This window comes from Nannospalax galili, unplaced genomic scaffold, assembly GCF_000622305.1.
Source record: "Nannospalax galili isolate Female #2095 unplaced genomic scaffold, S.galili_v1.0 scaffold432, whole genome shotgun sequence".
Taxonomy (NCBI): Eukaryota; Metazoa; Chordata; class Mammalia; order Rodentia; family Spalacidae; genus Nannospalax; species Nannospalax galili.
This window is the reverse complement of record NW_008331138.1, coordinates 307,903-326,239: the sequence shown is the minus strand read 5'-3', so window position 1 is coordinate 326,239 and position 18,337 is coordinate 307,903. Positions and strand designations below refer to the sequence as shown.

Here is an 18,337-nt window from a genome sequence, read left to right as displayed (position 1 = left end):
CAGCCCCTCACTGGGGGATTCTAGGCAGGAGCTCTACCACTGAGCCACACCCCAGCCCCTCACTGGGGGATTCTAGGCAGGAGCTCTACCACTGAGCCACACCCCAGCCCCTCACTGGGGGATTCTAGGCAGGTGCTCTATCACTGAGCTACATCTGTAGCCCCTTCAATGCACTTAGGACTTAAAACAGGTGTATCATGACATCACTCCATCCTAAGCACATCACCCATGCTCCTGGCTCCTCCATTTCTAGTTCTCTGCCATTCTTCCTCTCCTCCATAAGCTACCTCCACACTTTCCCTATTTCTGGCAGATGTGATGTCCCTCTCTTATGTTCTTCTCCAGGGAGTCCTCCTCCTCCAACTCTTCCCATTTAACCCTGCACCCTACATATGGAGCACCTGGTTTTATTTTTTGAGATAAGAGTCTCAAAAAATTCCAGGCTGGCCTGGAATTCACCATGTACCTGAGGATGGCTGTGAATATCTGATCCTTCTGACTCTACCTCCCAAACACTGGTATAAGCCCATGAGTCACCAGTTTTTAATTTTTGAAACAGGGTGTCACTCTGTAGACTTGGTTGGCCTTGAACTCAAAGTAATCCTCCTGCCTCAGCCTCTCAGGTACTGGGATTACAGGCATGTACCATCATGCCCAGTGGGAGCATCCTTTAAATTTTCCTTATTTTTTGGTCTTTTGAGACAGGGTCTCCCTGTAGCCCCAGCTGGCCTGGCATTCGTTATGTAGACCAGGCTGGCCTTGAGCTCAGAGATCCTGCCTCTGCCTCCCAAGTGCTGGGACTAAAGGTGTGCACCACCACACCAGGCTAAATTTTTTAAAATTACATTTATTTACTGTATGTGTTTATATGTTTGGGTGAGCTAATGTGGAGGTCAGAGGAAAACCCACAGGAGTTGGGTTTCTCCTACCATGTGTGTCCCAAGAATCCAACTCAAGTCCTCAGAACCATCTCACAGGCTGCGGAGTCTTGTTTTTGGACAGTCCTAGATAGGTGCATCTTGTTAGAAACAGACTAATGATTAGGGTAGTGGGATCAGAGACCAAGGCTATGGCCCCAAGATAAGTCCATTTTAATTGTTAGAAAGACAGCTGGTCTTGGGGACTGATACCTCCCACCCCTCCCCAGCTGCGGTGCACATTGCCCCATCAAGTCTGAGCAAGAAGTCACTTCTAGAACAGTTTGCTTCTGGGATGGTGTGAAGGGCTCCAAAGGCAGCAGCCCAGGGGGATACTGTCCTCAGAGGATGCTGATGCGCTCAGCCAGCCCCTGCATCTCGTGGTCCTGTGGCAAACGGATGCTACCGAGGTCCCCTTCGGTGGGAATCCCATGGCGCTCCGTCACAAACTGGTCCCAGCGTGCGTCATCACTCTCATGCGTGATGTATCGCTCGCCCATCTTTTCTTCTAGCTCTCTTAGGTCTAGCCATGTCTGGTACTCCTGGACCAGGAAGAACTGTGTTAGCTAGGGTACCACACGGCGCAGCAACTACAGACCTTTATTCTACCACGCCTGTGAGCTGCCGTGGACCAAGAAAGGTAAAACCACACCCCTCACAACCTGCCCAGCCAATAGCAATGAAGCCCCGCCCCTACCACTGCCCAGTGATAAAACAGTCTCCATCCAGGGAAAGGGACCCACATCCACCACTACTCGCCCAGCCCAATAAAGACCTAGATCGACCCCTTCCACCAGACCCTTCCCTGGCGTCACCTGTAACCAGGGGTGGCTGAGAGACTTGTCTACGCTGTAGCGCTTGCGCATCTTCACCTGCAGCAAGTTGTTGATGAGGTCGATGGCTGTGGGGGAACCGGACAGATGAAACTCTGTTGGGGTGATGGCCTCTTCCAGCATGCCACCCCGGCCTGCCAGCCATCAAGGCATGCCTTCTGCACTGGCCCAGGTGACCGAACAATGATCCCGATTTTCTCATTAAATTACAAATATGGCCATTTGTGGTGGCCCACCCCTGTGATCCAAGCACTTGGGAGGAGGAAACAGGAGGACTAGGAGTTCAGTGTCAACCTGGGCTACATTTGGCCCTTTCGGGTGTTGGGATTTTAAGAATGTAACAGAATGGCCAGCTGAAATTTTTATTTATTTTACTTATTTCCAGCTCCATTTAAAAAAAGAGATGTATTTTAGTTTTATTTGTGTGTATGGGTGTGTGTGCACACACACGTGTGTCCTTGAAAGCAGTTGTGAGCCTCTGACACTCAGGTCCCCTGCTCTTTTCTTTTCTTTTTGAGACAGGGTCTCACAATGTGGTCCTGTAGCCTGAAACTTGCTATGTAGACCAAGCTGGACTTCCAACTCACAGAGATCTGCCTGCCTGTGCCTCTCGAGGGCTGGGATTAAAGGTGTGCATCATCTTGCCCGGCAATATATATATATATTTGTCTTTTTGAGACAGGGTCTCCCTGTAGCCCCAGCTGTCCTGGAACTCACTATATAGACCAGGCTGGCCTTGAACTCACAGAGATCTGCCTGCCTCTGCCTCCCAAGTGCTGGGATTAAAGACATGTGCCACCACACCCAGCTAATGGCAATTTATATTTTATGTGTATGAGCGTTTTGCCTGCCTGTATGTAAGTGCACACATGTCATGCAATGCCTGCAGAGTCCAAAAGAGGGTGTAGAATCCCCTGGAACCATAGGTAAGAATGGTTGTTAGCCAGTGTATGAGTGCTGGGAATTAAACCTGGGTCCTCTGCAAGAGCAGCCAGTGCTCTTAAATGCTGAGCTGTCTCTCCAGCCCCTCCAGCTCCAATTTTTAAAAATACAATTTTTTTTTTTTGGTCTTTTTGATACAGTGTCTTCCTGTAGCCCTGGAACTCACTATGTAGATCAGGCAGGCTTTGAACTTAGAGAGATCTGCCTGCCTCTGCCTCCCAATAAAAATACAATTTTTAGGGGCTGGAGAGATTGCTCAGTTGTTAAGAGCAATGATTGCTTTTGCAGAGGACCTGGGTTTGATTCCCAGCACCCACATGGCGGCTACAAACCGTCCTTAACTCCAGTTCCAGTGGAATCCAAAGTCCTCTTCTGACCTCTGCAGCATTGCACGACACAGGTGCACTCACGTACATGCAGGTAATACACTCATACACATAAAATAAAAATAATAAATAAAATATTTTTTAAAAAATACAATTTTAAAGCCAGGCGTGGTGGTGCATGCCTTTAATCCCAGCACTTGGGAGGCAGAGGCAGGCGGATCTCTGTGAGTTCCAGGCCAGCCTGGTCTACATAGTGAGTTCCAGGACAGCTGGGGCTACAGAGAGACCCTGTCTCAAACACACACACACACACACACACAAAATACATTTTTTAAGGTGAAAACATATGTATTTCAAATAGAATCTTTACATCACTGTGGTCAGCAGAGAGTTAACAATCACTTGCCATATTAATGAAAGTAAAATGAAAATAAGGTGTTTTTTTTTTTTTGGTCTTTTTGAGACAGGATCTCTCTGTAGCCCAAGCTGGCCTAGAACTCACTATGTATACCAGGCTGGCCTCAAACTCACAGGGATTGGCCTGCATCTGTCTCCCAAGTGCTGGAATTAAAGACGTGCGCTACCATGCCCCATAAAATGAAAATAAAACCATGTCATCACATGGCTGCCACAGCTACCTGCAGAAGATTCAGAGAATGAAGCCCCATTTTTGTGAAAATGTGGCTAAATTGGGCATCAGGTGTTGGGGCCAAGCCAGCCTTCATCTAAGGCTTTTTCCTTGGGAGCACATCCTGAAGGGCAAGGCTTCACTGTGTGAGCCCCTGTGACCCCAGGAGCAATATTTGCGGGGATTTGTTCCAGGACCCTCCATAGATACTAAAATACAACGATGCTTAAGTCCTTTATATAAAACAGCTGAGTGGGTCTGAAAAGATGGCTCAGCAGTTAAGAGCAATGGTTGCTCTTGCAGAGGACCCAGGTTCAGTTTCCAGCACCCACATGTTGGCTAACAATGGTCTGTAGCTCCAGTTCTCAGGGACTCTGATGCCCTCTTCTGACCTCAACAGGCATTCCACAATACAAGGGCACTATATATGCAGGCAATACACTCATATACATTAAATAAAAAAATAAATGAAAAAAACAGCAGAGTATTCACATATGGCCTATACATAGCCTCATGCTTACTTCCTTTGAATCACCTCTACATAACTTACATAATGGTTTTCTTGCATTGCTGTAGCTGGAACCCAGAACTTTGTACATACTGGGCAAGAGAACTACCACTGAGCCATGCCCCAGCCCCTCACTGGGGAATTCTAGGCAGGTGCTCTACCACTGAGCCACACCCCAGCCCCTCACTGGGGTATTCTAGACAGGTGCTCTACTGCTGCCCTGTACTCCTAGCACAGATTACTTATATTAATACTAACATTGTGATGTAAATAGTTGTTATATTGTGTTGTTTAGGGAATAATGAAAAGTAAACAAAAGTCTTACACTGGCTTGTAATCCTAGCACTTGGGAGGTTGAGGCAGGAGGAACAGGAATTCAAAGTCATCCTCAGTTACACAGCAGAGTTCAGGGCCAGACTGGGAAATTTAGTGAGACGCTGTCTCAAAATGTAAAAAAGGAATTGGAATATGGCCAGTGGTAAAGCCCTTATTTAACATGCATGAGAGGCTCTGAGTTCAATTCCCAGTGTTGCAAAAGAAAAAGAAAAACAACTCAAAGAAAGCTGAGTCTCCCCAGGACCCTGGTTCATACTGGTCATGGAGTCTCAACCCACGATTTACAAAGACGCCTCTCCCAAGACTCCATTCATCACTAGGCTCCACCCACAAGGCACCTTCATAGCCCCTCCCTCTTGCATCCCCACTCATATAGGCATGAACACACCCCATCTTCTTACAGTCCTTTCTGAGTCTATGCATTGTGGCTCACCTCCAGATGAGATTTGGCTCCAAGGGCTGGCCGGGTACATGAAGGCAGCGTTCTGGATCTGATCATTGATGTCTTCATCCTCATTGAAGGGGAATGTGCCACTGAGGCTGACGTACATGATCACACCCACCGACCACATGTCCAGAGAGCGGTTGTAACCCTGGTTGAGCAGCACCTCAGGTGCCAGGTAGGCTGGCGTGCCCACCACTGAGCGCCGGAAAGACTTCTCGCCAATGATGCGTGCAAAGCCAAAGTCACATAGCTTCACCTGCAAGGGTGACAGGTGAAGGGCGTGAGGGATGATGATGCTACCTCCTGCATCTTTGTGTTGTTATGCACTGGGCAATTACAATGGCCCCTATTGGAAAGGGTGAAGTCCTGAAAGAAGGAATATAGGATGCTGGAGAGATGGCTCAGTGGTTAAGAGCACGGGATACCCTTGCAGAGGACCCAGGTTCAGTTCTAGCACCCACATGGCAGCATATGACCATCTATAACCCTAGTTCCAGGGGATCTGATGTCCTCTTCTGGCCTCTGTAGGTAATGTATGCACATGGTACCCATACATCAACGCAGACATACACTCATAAAATAAATTTTTACAAGAAAAAGAGTCAGGCATGGTGGCTCTTTAATCCCAGCACTCCAGAGGCAGAGGTAGGGGGATTTCTGTGAGATTGAGGCCAGCCTGGTCTACATAGGACGTTCCAGGCCTGTTGGGGTCACAGAGAGACCTTGTCTAAAAATAACAAAACAGACAAAAAGTTGGAGCTGGAGAGATGGCTCAGTATTTTGTTAAAAGCACTTGCTGTTTTTCCAGAGGACCCAGGTTTGAGTCCTAGCACCCACATGGTGACTAACAATTGTTTGTAACTACAGTTCCAGGGGAGCTGATGCCCTCTTCTGGCCTCTGAGGGCATTACATGTATGTGGTGCACTTACATATATGGAGGCAAAATACTCATAAAATAAAAATAAATAAAAAAGAAAGCACTGTGAAAGAAAGAAAGACCGAAGGAAGGAGTAGAGGCAATGTTCTAGGAGCTGTGGCTACTCAAGATAGACCTGTGTGATCTCCAGCTAGGGTCCTACTTCCTTTTATTTATTTTTTAAAAATATTTTATTTATTATTTTTATTTTACGTGTATGAGTGTATTGCCTGCAAGTATGTGAGTGCACCTGTGCGCACGGCTTCAGATTCCCCTAGAACTGCAGTTAAGGATGGTTCATAGCCGCCATGTGGGTGCTGGGAATCGGGCCTGGGTCCTCTGCAAGAGCAGTCAGTGCTCTTAACTGCTGAGCCATCTCTCCAGCCCCATCCTTTTCTCTTTTTTTGGTCTTTTTGAGACAGGGTCTCCCTGTAGCCCTAGCTAGCCTGGAACTCACTATGTAGACCAGGCTGACTTTGAACTCACGCAGATCTGCCAGTCTCTGCTGGGATTAAAGGCCTGAGCCACCCATGCCCAACCAAGGACCCTAATTCCTGTAGATCTCTTTATATTGGGGATGGGTTAACTTCTAGGACTTTCTGGGGATTGAAGAGGATGAGGGATGCAGGACTTGGTGGTGCCTGTAGTTGCAGCTACTGAGGAAGCAGAGGCAGGAGGATTTCAGGTTCAGGCTCAAGGCTAACCTGGACTATAGATTTTGTTCAAGGTCAGCATGGGCAACTTTCTTTTTTCTTTTCATTTCTTTTTCTTTTTGGTTTTTTTGAGATAGGGTCTCCCTGTAGCCCCAGCTGCCCTGGAACTCACTATGTAGACCAGGCTGGCCTTGAACTCACAGAGATTTGCCTGCTCGTTTCTTTTTTTTTTTTTTTAGCAGAACAAACAGATTTATTAAGAAGTGAGAAAGAAATCCCAAACATGTTCTAAGGGAAGAATACCCCAGGGCAACTTATTGAGACCATGTCTCAAAATGAAAGGAGGGCTGGAAACACCTGCCTAGAATCCCCCTGACTCCCCAGTGAGGGGCATGGCTCAGCAGTAGAGCACCTGCCTGGAATCCCCCAGTGAGGGGCTGGGGTGTGGCTCAGTGGTAGAGCACCTGCCTAGAATCCCCCTGACTCCCCAGTGAGGGGCATGGCTCAGCAGTAGAGCACCTGCCTAGAATCCCCCTGACTCCCCAGTGAGGGGCATGGCTCAGCAGTAGAGCACCTGCCTAGAATCCCCCAGTGAGGGGCTGGGGTGTGGCTCAGTGGTAGAGCACCTGCCTAGGATCCCCTAGTGAGGAGCTGGGGTGTGGCTCAGTGGTAGAGCACCTGCCTAGGATCCTCCAGTGAGGGGCTGGGGTGTGGCTCAGTGGTAAAGCACCTGCCTATCATAAGCACAGTCTTTGGTTCCATCCCTAGAAAGTAAGAGTGGAAGAGTTGAATTCTTAGGCTTTTCGGTGAAAATGAGGAAGAAACCTAAACTTATGGTGGTGGAAGGACAGCTCTGAAAATACTAAAAGCCACTAAAATGGAAACCTTTTGTCTTCTTTTCTTTTTGGTGCTAAGATTACAGGTATGTACAACCTAACAGGCTCAAAAATTCTGTATTTGGGTATGAAGAGATAGTTCAGCAGTTAAGAGCACTGGCTGCTCTTGCAGAGGACTCAGATTTGATCCCCAGCATCCACATGGTAGCTAACAACCATCTGTAACTCCAGTTCAGGGGATCCAACACCCTCTTCTGACCTCTGCAGGCATTGGATGACATGAGTTCACGTACACATATGCGGGCAATACACTCGTTTTTTGTTTTTTTTTTAATTATTATTTTTATTTTATGTGTATGAGGGTATTGCCTGCATGTATGTGAGTGCACCCGTGTCGTGCAATGCTGCGGAGGTCAGAAGAGGGCTTCAGATTCCCCTGGAACTGGAGTTGAGGACGGTTTGTAGCTGCCACGTGGGTGCTGGGAATTGAACCCGGGTCCTCTGCAAGAGCAGTCAGTGCTCTTAACTGCTGAGCCATCTCTCCAGCCCCGCAAGCAATACACTTGTACACATAAAATAAAAACGGTAAATAAAATATATTTTTAATTCTATATTTAATGGGTCACAGGTTTACCCTGAATAAAGCTACATTTCCCAGCCTGAGTATGGTGGCGCACACCTTTAATCCCAGCACTCAGGAGGCAGAGGCAGGTAGGTGGAGCTCTGTGAGATTGAGGTCAGCCTTATCTACATGGGGAATTCCAGGCCAGCCAGGGATACATAGTGAGACCCTGTTTTGGGTCACTTCAAGTACTATCTCAGTGAAGAAAAGTTGCATCTATCTTTTCTATCTCTTGTCTTTTTTCTTTGTTTTAGCCAGATCACAGATTTGATGGGTCTACCGAGGACCACATGGACCTGCAGTTCCATCAGACAGGCCCAAGAAGACAGTAGAAAGGCAGGTCCCAACACCATGAAGTACTTTTCAGTCCCCAAATGATGACGTCAGATGCTGCAGGGGTAAAGTCAAGCCTCTGTCATGAAGTCACTATCACCTAAGGTCTACAGTTCACCTGCATTTGGACCATTACAGTCAGTCCCCCCACCACTTGTTGGGATATTCCACAGTTTAGGAGGGGATGTAACAAACCTGGGGGAAAGGATCGGCTGATGCCAGCAATACGTTCTCTGGTTTCAAGTCACAGTGGACGATGTTCTTGAAGTGCAGGTGTCTCAATGCCACCAGGATCTGAGGAGAGGAGGTAGGGCCAGTTAGAAAGACTTGAGGTCCACATGTCTAAACCCTACCCAGACCTTTCTCTCCACCCGTAAAGATGCTGCCTGGGGTCTGGGAGGCGTTAAGAACAGCAAGGAATCACAGAACCCAGAGCCATGAGCTAGGTGCAGAATTCAAGAAGGCTGGGCTACAGGGGAGCAGGACAGGGGGCACTGAGACCTCCCTGCAGTGAGCTGTGAACACAGCAGGGCCCTCCAAGAAGGCGCCATTGTACAACTCAATTAAAAAAATATGGGGGCCAGGCCTGGTGGTGCAATCCTTTAATCCCAGCACTGGGAAGGCAGAGGCAGGTAAATCTCTGTGAATTCAAGGTTAGCCTGGTCTACACAGTGAGTTCCAGGCCAGTCAGGACTACATAGTAAGAACCTGTCTAAACAAACAAACAAACAAACAAAATCATTTGGAGGGGGCAACAGCAAGATGGTTCAGCAGGTAAAGGCGCTTGCCACTAAGCTGGTGACCTGAATTTGCTCCCCAGAACCCATGTGGTATAGAGAACAGACTTCCATAAGTTGTCCTCCAGCTTCCACATGTGTGCTATGGCATGGACCCCACCCCCATACACATACACTAAATAAGTAAATATAACTTTTTCCATTAAAAAAAATTGGGGGGCAGGGGCTGGAGAGATGGCTCAGCAGTTAAGAGCACTGACTGCTCTTGCAGAGGACCCAGGTTCAATTCCCAGCACCCACATGGCGGCTACAAACCATCCTTAACTCCAGTTCCAGGGGAATCTGAAGCCCTCTTCTGACCTCCACGGCATTGCACGACCATGACACAGGTGCACTCACATACATGCAGGTAATACACTCACACACATAAAATAAAAATAATAAATAAAATATTAAATTTTTATTTGGCCAGGTGTGGTGGTGCACTCCTTTAAATCCTAGTAGTCAGAAAACAGAGGCAGGCGAATCTCTGTGAGACTGAGGTCAGTCTGGTCTACATAGCCAGTTACAGACAAGCTTGGGCTACAGGGAGACCCCGTTTTCCTATAGCTCCTGCTGGCCTGGAACTCTCAATATATAGACCAGGCTGGCCTTGATCTCACAGAGAGTGCTGGGATCAAAGGTGAGCGCTAACTTGCCCAGCTTGACTCCTGCTTCATGTAGTGCTGATGATTGAACCTAGGACTCTGTGAATACTAGACAGACACTCTACTCACTGAGTGACATCACAAGGCCCTTGTTAGGTTTTAGCTCAGGCTATCTTGGAACTTCTTTTGTTGTTGTTTTTGGTCTTTTTTTTTTTTTTTTGGTCTTTTTGAGACAGGGTCTCCCTGTAGCCTCAGCTGTCCTGGAACTTACTATGTAGACCAGGCTGGCCTCGAGCTCACAGAGATCTGCCTGCCTCTGTCTCCCAAGTGCTGGGATTAAAGTCGTGTGCCACCACGCCCTGCTGTTTTTGGTCTTTTTTTTTTTTTTTTTTCGTCTTTTTTTGAGACAGGGTCTCCCTGTAGCCCCAGCTGACCTGGAACATGCTATGTAGAACAGGCTGGCCTTGAACTCACAGAGATCCACCTGCCTCTGCCTCGCGAGTGGAGTGCTGGGATTAAAGGCGTGCACTACCACGCCCGGACTGTTTTTGGTCTTTTTGAGACAGGGTCTCCCTGTAGCCCCAGCTGTCCAGGAACTCACTATGTAGACCAGTACACCAGGCTGGCCTTGAACTCACAGAGATACTCCTGCTTCTGCCTCCCTAGTGCTGGGATTAAAGACGTGAGCCACCATGCCTGGCCTGGCGTTGTTGTTTTATCCCAGGTTAGCCTCAAACTCATTTTGTAGCTGAAGCTAGCCTTGAACTGATCCTCATACCTCTACCTCCTGAGTGCTGGGATTATAAGCCTGTGCCATCATGCCCTGCTGAGGTGAGACCTTAATGATACCTACCTCACAGGGGGTTGGTGAGGTCTAAATAAGTTCCTGAGGCAAAGAACTGGGTATAGCACTTAGAAGTGGAGTAGGCAAAAGCCCCGAGGAGGACAGAAACCTGAAGAGGGAGAGAGAAGAGAGAGAACGAGAGAGAGCAAAAAGACAGGAAGAAGGGCTGGAGCGATGAATCAGTGGTTAAGAGCACTGGCTGCTCTTGCAGAGGACTGGGGTTCAATTCCCAGCACCCACATGGCAGCTTACAACCTTTTCTAACTCAAGTTCCAGGGGATTCTATGCCCTCTTCTGGCCTCCCTGCACACTGCATGCATGTGGTACACACACATACATGCTGGCAAAATATTGATACACATAAAATTTAAAAAAGTTAACTGAAAAGGGGCTAGAGAGATGACTCAGCAGTTAAGAGCACTGGCCACTCTTGCAGAGGACCCAGGTTAGAGTCCCAGTGCCCACGTGAAGGCTAACAACCATCCACAACTCTACTTCCAGGGGATTCAACGCTCTCTTCTGACCTCCTCTGGCATTGTATGACACGATGCATTTACATACATGCAGGCAACAGACTCATACACATAAAATAAATGAATAAAAATTTAAAAACACTCATACACATAAAGTAAAAAAATTAAATAAAAAAAATCAACTCTAAATGTGCCAAGAGAAGGCTGAGGAGGTGGCTCAGTGGTAAAGCACGGTGAAGCATGTGCCAAGGCCCTGGGTTTCATGTCCTAGCACCACCACAACAAAAATGTATGAAGGGGACATAAAAATATAGGCTAGAGGGCTAGAGAGAGGGCTCAGTGGTTAAAGGCATTGGCTGCTGTCACAGAGGACCCAGGTTTAGTTACCAGCACATGCCAGCTCACAACTGTCCGTAACTCGTTACAGGAGATCTGATGCCCTCTTCTGGTTTCCCCAGGCACTATACACATATGATGCACACATATACTTGAAGGAAAACACCCATACACATAAAATAAAGAAAAATGTTTTCAGAGACAAGGTCTCACTGTGTAGCCCTGACTGGCCTGGAACTCTCCATGTACATCAAGCTAGCCTCAAACTCACAGGGATTCACCTGCCTCTGCATCTGGAGTTCTGGGATTAAAGCTGTGCCACAACTTCATGCTAAATAAAATATATTCTTTAAAAAGTTTAAAAATACAGCTGGGGGGCTGGAGAGATGGCTCAGTGGTTAAGAGCACTGACTGCTCTTTCAGAGGACCCAGGTTTGATTCCCAGGCTATGAACTGTCCTTAACTCCAGTTCCGGAGGAATCTGAAGCCCTCTTCTGACCTCCATGGCATTGCATGACGCGAGTGCACTCACATACATGCAGGCAATACACTCATACACATAAAATAAAAGTGATAAAATAGCAAAAAAAAAAAAATACAGTTGGGCATGGTGGCGCATGCCTTTAATCCCAGCACTTGGGAGGCAGAGGCAGGCAGATCTCTGTGAGTTCAAGGCCAGCCTGGCCCTCATAGTGAGTTCCAAGCCAGCTGGGACTACAGGGAGACCCTGTCTCAAAAAAAAAAAAAAAAAAAAAAAGGTAAAAAAATACATGGGGTGTGGTGGACATAGTGAGACCCACATACATAGTGAGACCCTGTCTCTCACAATACCAAACGGCTAGAGAGATAGCCCAGTGGTTAAGAGAACTGACTGCTCTTACAGAGGTGCGGTGGACACAGTGAGACTCAGCTACATAGTGAAACCCTGTCTCTCACAAAGCCAAACAACAGCTGGAGAGATAGCTCAGTGGTTAAGAGAACTGACTGTTCTTACAGAGGACCCTGGTTTGATTCCTAGCACCCATATGGTGGCTAACAATCATTCATAACTCCAGTTCCAGGGGATCTAACGCCCTCTTCTGACCTCATCAGGCATTGTACAACATGGTTGCACTTAACATGCAGGCAGTATACTCATACACATAAAATAAAAATAATAAACAAAAATATTTTTATAAAACCAAACAACAATATACATATATGTATATATTATATATATATATATGTATAATATGCCAATAAAGTTAAGAGTGGTGGCACATACCCATGATCCCAGCCCTAGGAAGGCTGAGACAGGAGAATCACATCAGGCTACATAAGACTGTGTCTCAGGGTGTGTTGGTGCACACCTTTAATCCTAGCACTCAGGAGGCAGACAAAAATAAATAAATAAATAAATAAATAAATAAATAAATAAATAAATACTGGTCTACATAGAGTTCAAGGCTAGCTGAGGCTACAGGGAGACCCTGTCTCAACCTCCTCCAACCTTCCCAAAAAGGAACAAATAAATAAATAAATAAAGAAAGAAAGAAAGAAAGAATATTTAAAGATCTGGTAATTATTTTTATCCAGTGCTAGTAAGAAGTGAGGAAATGTGTCCTCCCACTCTGCTGGTGGGAGCAGAGACCGAAAAAGATTTTAGACAATAAATATTTTTTTTAAAAAAACCTTTTTGAGGCAAAGTCTCATGTAGTCCAGGCTGAGCTTGAATCTGCTGTGTAGCTAAGGATGGCCTTGAGATCCTGGTCCTCCTCTCTCTACATACCATACAGTTGTGTACTACCATATCCAGTTTGGAGTGTTGGGGAACAAACCCAGGGGTAGGTGCATGCTAGGCAGGTAGGCACTCTAGCAATGGACCTGCAAAACTCAGCTACCTAAACATTGCATTGAAATAATCTTCCCATAGCTTTGCACTGTGTCAGTCTCACAGCCAATGAGAAGCTGGGCATGTAGAGTTCACTGTGATTCCAGCACATGGGAAGGGAAGGCAAGAAGATCAGAGCTCAAGGCCTTCTTTGGATGCATAGTGAGTCTGAGGCCAGTCTAGACAACATGAATCCCTGTATCCAGGAAAAAAAAAAAAAAGCAACTGGGATGTGGCTCAGTTGATAGAGTGCTTGCTTAGCATGCATGAAGCCCTGGTTTCAATCCCCAGCATGGTATAAACTGGGTGTCTATAATTCCAGCACTCAGGAGGTGGAGGCAGGAGGTCTAAGGTCATCCTCAGCTACATAGTGAATTCCAGGCCAGCCTAGGCTATATGAGACCTGCCTCAAAAAAGAAAAAAATAATCAGTGCTCAATAAATACTATGACGCTGGTTGGGCGTGGTGGTGCACGCCTTTAATCCCAGTACTTTAGAGGCAGAGGCAGGCGGAGCTCTATGAGATCCAAGCCAGCCTGGTCTGCATAGTGAGTTCCATGCCAGTTGTGGCTACAGGGAGACCCTGTCTCAAAACAAAAACAACAGCAACCCCCACCACCCCCAATTGCTCTGTCCCTCTATTACTATTAACATTATTGCTCCTCTATTTCTGTCCTTCTGTCTTCCTGACTTCCCATCGCACGAGCTTGTTCTCCGGGCCTTCGATAGGAGGCGACAGAGGACGGACAGCACACCACGCACCTGCGTGATGAGGAATTTGGTGAGGCGTTCAGGCAGCCGGCCCTTCTCGCTGGAGAGGATCATCTCCAGCATGTCTCCGTGCAGCTTCTCCATCACCACGAATACCTTCTCAGGGGTCTCGAACATACACTCGAGGTTCACGATTCCAGGGTGCCGCAGACTCTGTCCAGGGATGGGAGAGACAGAAAGTCAGCATGGGAACAGGTGGCAGGCAGAGAGGATGTCCCCATCCCACACCTGTGGATGTGCAAAGTGGGTTTTGAATCATGATGCTATGGGGAAGTCCTGGGGAGGCAGGAAGGTACAGTGAGAAGGCTGGGTAAACAGTGAGCAGCTTGTATGTGTGTAGCTTTGGTATCTATTTGACTTGACTGATTGGTTAGGTTTTCTTCTTCTGTTTTTGGGTACTGCACCCAGACCCTCATGCATGTTAGGAAAGTATTCGACTTCTGAGTCATCCCCCCAGCCCTCAAAATCTTTCTATGGCTCCCCAGTACCTTTAGAAGAGAGTCCACAGAGTGTAGCCCCACCCTCCTCTTGGCTTCCATTTTATTTATTATTAATTTTTACCTTTTTGAGACAGGATCTCTCTGTAGCGCCAGCTGGGCTGGAACTCACTATGTAGACCAGGCTGGCCTGGATCTCACAGAGATCTGCCTGCCTCTGCAGCCCAAGTACTGGGCCTAAAGGTGTGTGCCACCATACTTGGCTTTTTATTATTTTTAATTATGTGTATATGTGTGTGTCTGTGTGGATTTGTGCACATTAGTGCAATGCTAGAGTCATGGGCTGCTGTGAGTTGCCCGACACAGGTGCTGGCAATCAAACTCAGGGCCTCTGGAAGTGCAGAACCTGCTCTTAACCACTCCAGCCCCTGGAGTTATGGATGATTCTGAGCTATAGATGGTGCCATGTGGGTGCTGAGTTTCTTTCAAGATTCTCAAGTCTCCTCTGTCTCCAGGTCTCAGCACAGGCTGGTCCCTTAGCTCAGAACACCTCTCATCCTAACGTGTATCTCCCCTTCCAGAAAGCCTAGCCTGCTCATCCTCAGACTGGCTCAGCTATTATGTGAGAGGAGGACGCAGGAAGGGCGGGGCCCTTTTGCAGCAGAGGCATGGCTGGGTCATGGACCCTGGGGTCACCTGGAGAATGGCCACTTCATTCCGGAGCTGGCTCTCCTGCTTGGTGGGGAATCGCAGTTTGTCAATGACCTTCACTGCCACATCCCTGCCAGTCTTCCTGTGCTTTCCTGAGGGTGGTGCACAGGACAGGTAAGGGATCAGTGACAGAGACCCTACAGCCCTGGTAGGAGGGGACCCACCCCTGCTACTTCTCTAAAGTAGACACAGCAGGAACTGAGCAAAGGTATGGAGGAGTCCCCAGTATGAGAAGTGGGATGGAGGAGCTGGAGGTAAAAGTGGGAGAAAGGGACTTGGGGCATGTGGCTCAGTGGCAGAACACCAGCCTAGAATCCCCCAGTGAGGGGCTGGGGTGTGGCTCAGTGGTAGAGCAGATGACTAGAATCCCCAGTGATGGACTGGGGTGTGGCTCAGTGGTAGAGCACCTGCCTAGAATCCCCAGTGATGGACTGGGGGCATGGCTCAGTGGTAGAGCCCCTGCCTAGAATCTCCAGTGAGGGGCTGGGGTATGGCTCAGTGATAGAGCAGATGACTAGAATCTTCCAGTGAGGAGCTGGGGACATGACTGAATGGCAGAGGTCCTTCGTAGAATCCCCCAGCAGGGGCCTGGGGGTGTGGTTAGAGCCCCTGCCTAGCATGCAGGTGGTCCTGAGTTTCATCCCCAGGGGTGGAAAAAAAGATGAAAGATCAAAGAGTGGGCTTGTGGCACAATCTGATTATCCCAGCATTTGGGCATCTGAGACAGAAAGATAGCAAGTTTGAGGCCAGCCTGGGCTGCAGATAAAAGGTACAGAATTTTGAGAAGGGATTAGATAACACAGGAAACTGCATTCATAACTAGTCAAAGGCTAGGATGTAGCTCTGTGGCCAGTGTGGAATGCAGACCTGCTATTAATAACAGGCAAGAAGCTGAGGAAAGGGGCCTTAACCCCCTGCAACTGTGGGCTAGCTTGCCAGTCCAAAAAAATAGGGTGTGGGCAGAAAGGAGGGTGTGGTGCTGGGAAGACCCTGTCCATGCCCTGCCATCTACTCAGTGTAGCCTCTGACATTCTTACCTCCATAGACCACTCCAAACTGCCCGGAGCCCAGCACCTCATCTGGGAAGATTTGATAGACAGTGGCGATGTCCTGTGAGGTGGAGAAAGCAGGGTCAGGAGTGCGAATAGAGACGGTGGGCAAGAAGACAAGGGCGCAGGAGACTGTGTGGAGGCTGGAACCTGAGATGGTTAGTTCTGGTTTTGTTTTTGAGACGGTCTCCCTGTAGTCACAGCTGGCCTGGATTCGCTATGGAGACCAGGCTAGCCTTGAACTCACAGACATCCACCTGCCTCTGCCTCCCAAGTGCTGGGATTAAAGGCATGGATCACAATGCCAGGCAATGTTTGTTTTTATTTTAAAATATTTATTTTACTTTTAATTATGTGTATGTAGGTACAGGTGTGTGCATGTGAGTGCAGTTATTTTTATTTTTACTTATTTTTTAAAAATATTATTTTGTTGTTGTTGTTCTTTTTGAGACAGGGTCTCCCTGTAGCCCCAGCTGACCTGGAACTCGCTATGTAGACTAGGTTGGCCTTGAACTCACAGAGATCTGCCTGCCTCTGCCTCCCAAGTGCTGAGATTAAAGGTGTGCGCACCATGCCGGGCTTATTTATTATTTTTATTTTATGTGTATGAGTGTATTGCCTGCATGTAGGTAAAGTACACCAGTGTCATGCAATGCCCTGGGAGGACAGAAGAGGCCGTTGGATCCCCTGGAACTGGAGTTATGGACAGTTGTTAGCTGCCATGTGGGTGCTGGGATTAAAACCCGGGTCTTCTGCAATAACGATCAGTGTTCTTAACCCCTGAGCCATCTCTCCAGCCCACTTATTTTTATTTTTTTATATTTTATGTATTATTTTTATTTTATGTGTATGAATGTTATGCCTGCATGTAGGTAAGTGCACCCATGTTGTGCAATGCCCAAGAAGGACAGAAGAGGCTGTTGGATCCCCTGGAGCTGGAGTTATGGACAGGTGTTAGTTGCCATGTGGGTGCTGGGATTTGAACCTGGGTCTTCTGCAAGAATAGTCAGTGTTCTTAGCCGCTGAGCCATCTCTCCAGCCTGAGGGCAGTTATGATGATTTTTAAAATTTTATTTATCATTTTTATTTTATGGGTATGAGTGTTTTGCCTGTAGGTATGTACTTGCATCGATATACGCAATACCTATGGAGGCCAGAAGAGGGAGTTGGATCCCCTGGAACTGGAGTTATAGATGACTGTGAGCCGCCATGTATATGATGGGAACTGAACCTGGGTTCTATGCAAGAGCAGCCAGTGTTCTTAACTGCTGAGCCATCTCTCCAGCCTGAGGGCAGTTTTATGATTTTTAAAATTTTATTTATCATTTTTATGTGTATGTGTGTACTGCCTGCATGTAGGTAGGTGCACCCATGTCGTGTAAGGCCCATGGAGGTCAGAAGAGGCTGTCGGATCCCCTGGAACTGGAGTTACGGACAGTTGCTAGCTGCCATGTGGGTGCTGGGATTCAAACCCGGGTCTTCTGGAAAAACAGCCAGTGTTCTTAATCGCTGAGCCATCTCTCCAGCCCTGAGGGCAGTAATTTTTTTTTGAGACAGGGTCTCCCTGTAGCCCCAGCTGTCCTGGAACTCACTATGTAGACCAGGCTGGCCTCGAACTCACAAAGATCCGCCTGCCTCTGCCTCCCAAGTGCTGGGATTAAAGGCGTGTGCTACCACGCCCAGCATGGGGGGGGCAGTTATTTTTTTAAAAAATATTTTATTATTTTATGTGCATGAGCATATTGCCTGCTTGTATGTAAGTGCACCTGTGTCACACACTGCCCAAAGAGGACAGAAGGCAGCATTGGAACCCCTGGAACTGGAGTTACAGATGGTTGTGAGCCACCATGTATGTGATGGGAACTGAACTTGAGTCCTCTGGGAGAGTAGCTGGTGTTCTTAACCACTGAACCATCTCTCCAGCCTGAGTGGAATCACTTTTAATTATTCATATGTATGGGTATGTACATGGGAGTGCAAGTACCTGTGGAGACCAGAAGAGGGTGTTGGATCACCTTGGAGCTGGAATTACAGGGGGTTGTGATCTCCCTAAAATGGGTACTGGGAACTCAGTTCAGGTCTTCTGCCAGAGCAGCAAGCACTCTTACCTGCTGAGCATCTCTCCAGCCCTGTTAAACTGCTTTTATCAGGGTTTTTTTTTTTTTGG

The 18,337-nt window shown here is 47.6% G+C and overlaps 1 protein-coding gene across 1 annotated transcript in view; it reads right to left on the bottom strand.

Annotated features, from left to right (window-relative positions):
- Positions 1-1,068: 1,068 nt before the first annotated feature.
- The window catches only part of Prkd2 (protein kinase D2), a 33,787-nt gene continuing 16,518 nt past the window's right edge, over positions 1,069-18,337 (bottom strand). The window contains exons 13-19 of the mRNA XM_008821815.2: positions 16,159-16,231; positions 15,107-15,213; positions 13,965-14,126; positions 8,492-8,590; positions 4,924-5,191; positions 1,733-1,818; positions 1,069-1,459 (exon numbers count right to left, since the gene is read on the bottom strand). Of these exons, the coding sequence (XP_008820037.1) occupies positions 1,259-1,459; positions 1,733-1,818; positions 4,924-5,191; positions 8,492-8,590; positions 13,965-14,126; positions 15,107-15,213; positions 16,159-16,231 (996 nt within the window). The 3' untranslated portion in view covers positions 1,069-1,258. The remainder of the gene's footprint in view (positions 1,460-1,732; positions 1,819-4,923; positions 5,192-8,491; positions 8,591-13,964; positions 14,127-15,106; positions 15,214-16,158; positions 16,232-18,337) is intronic.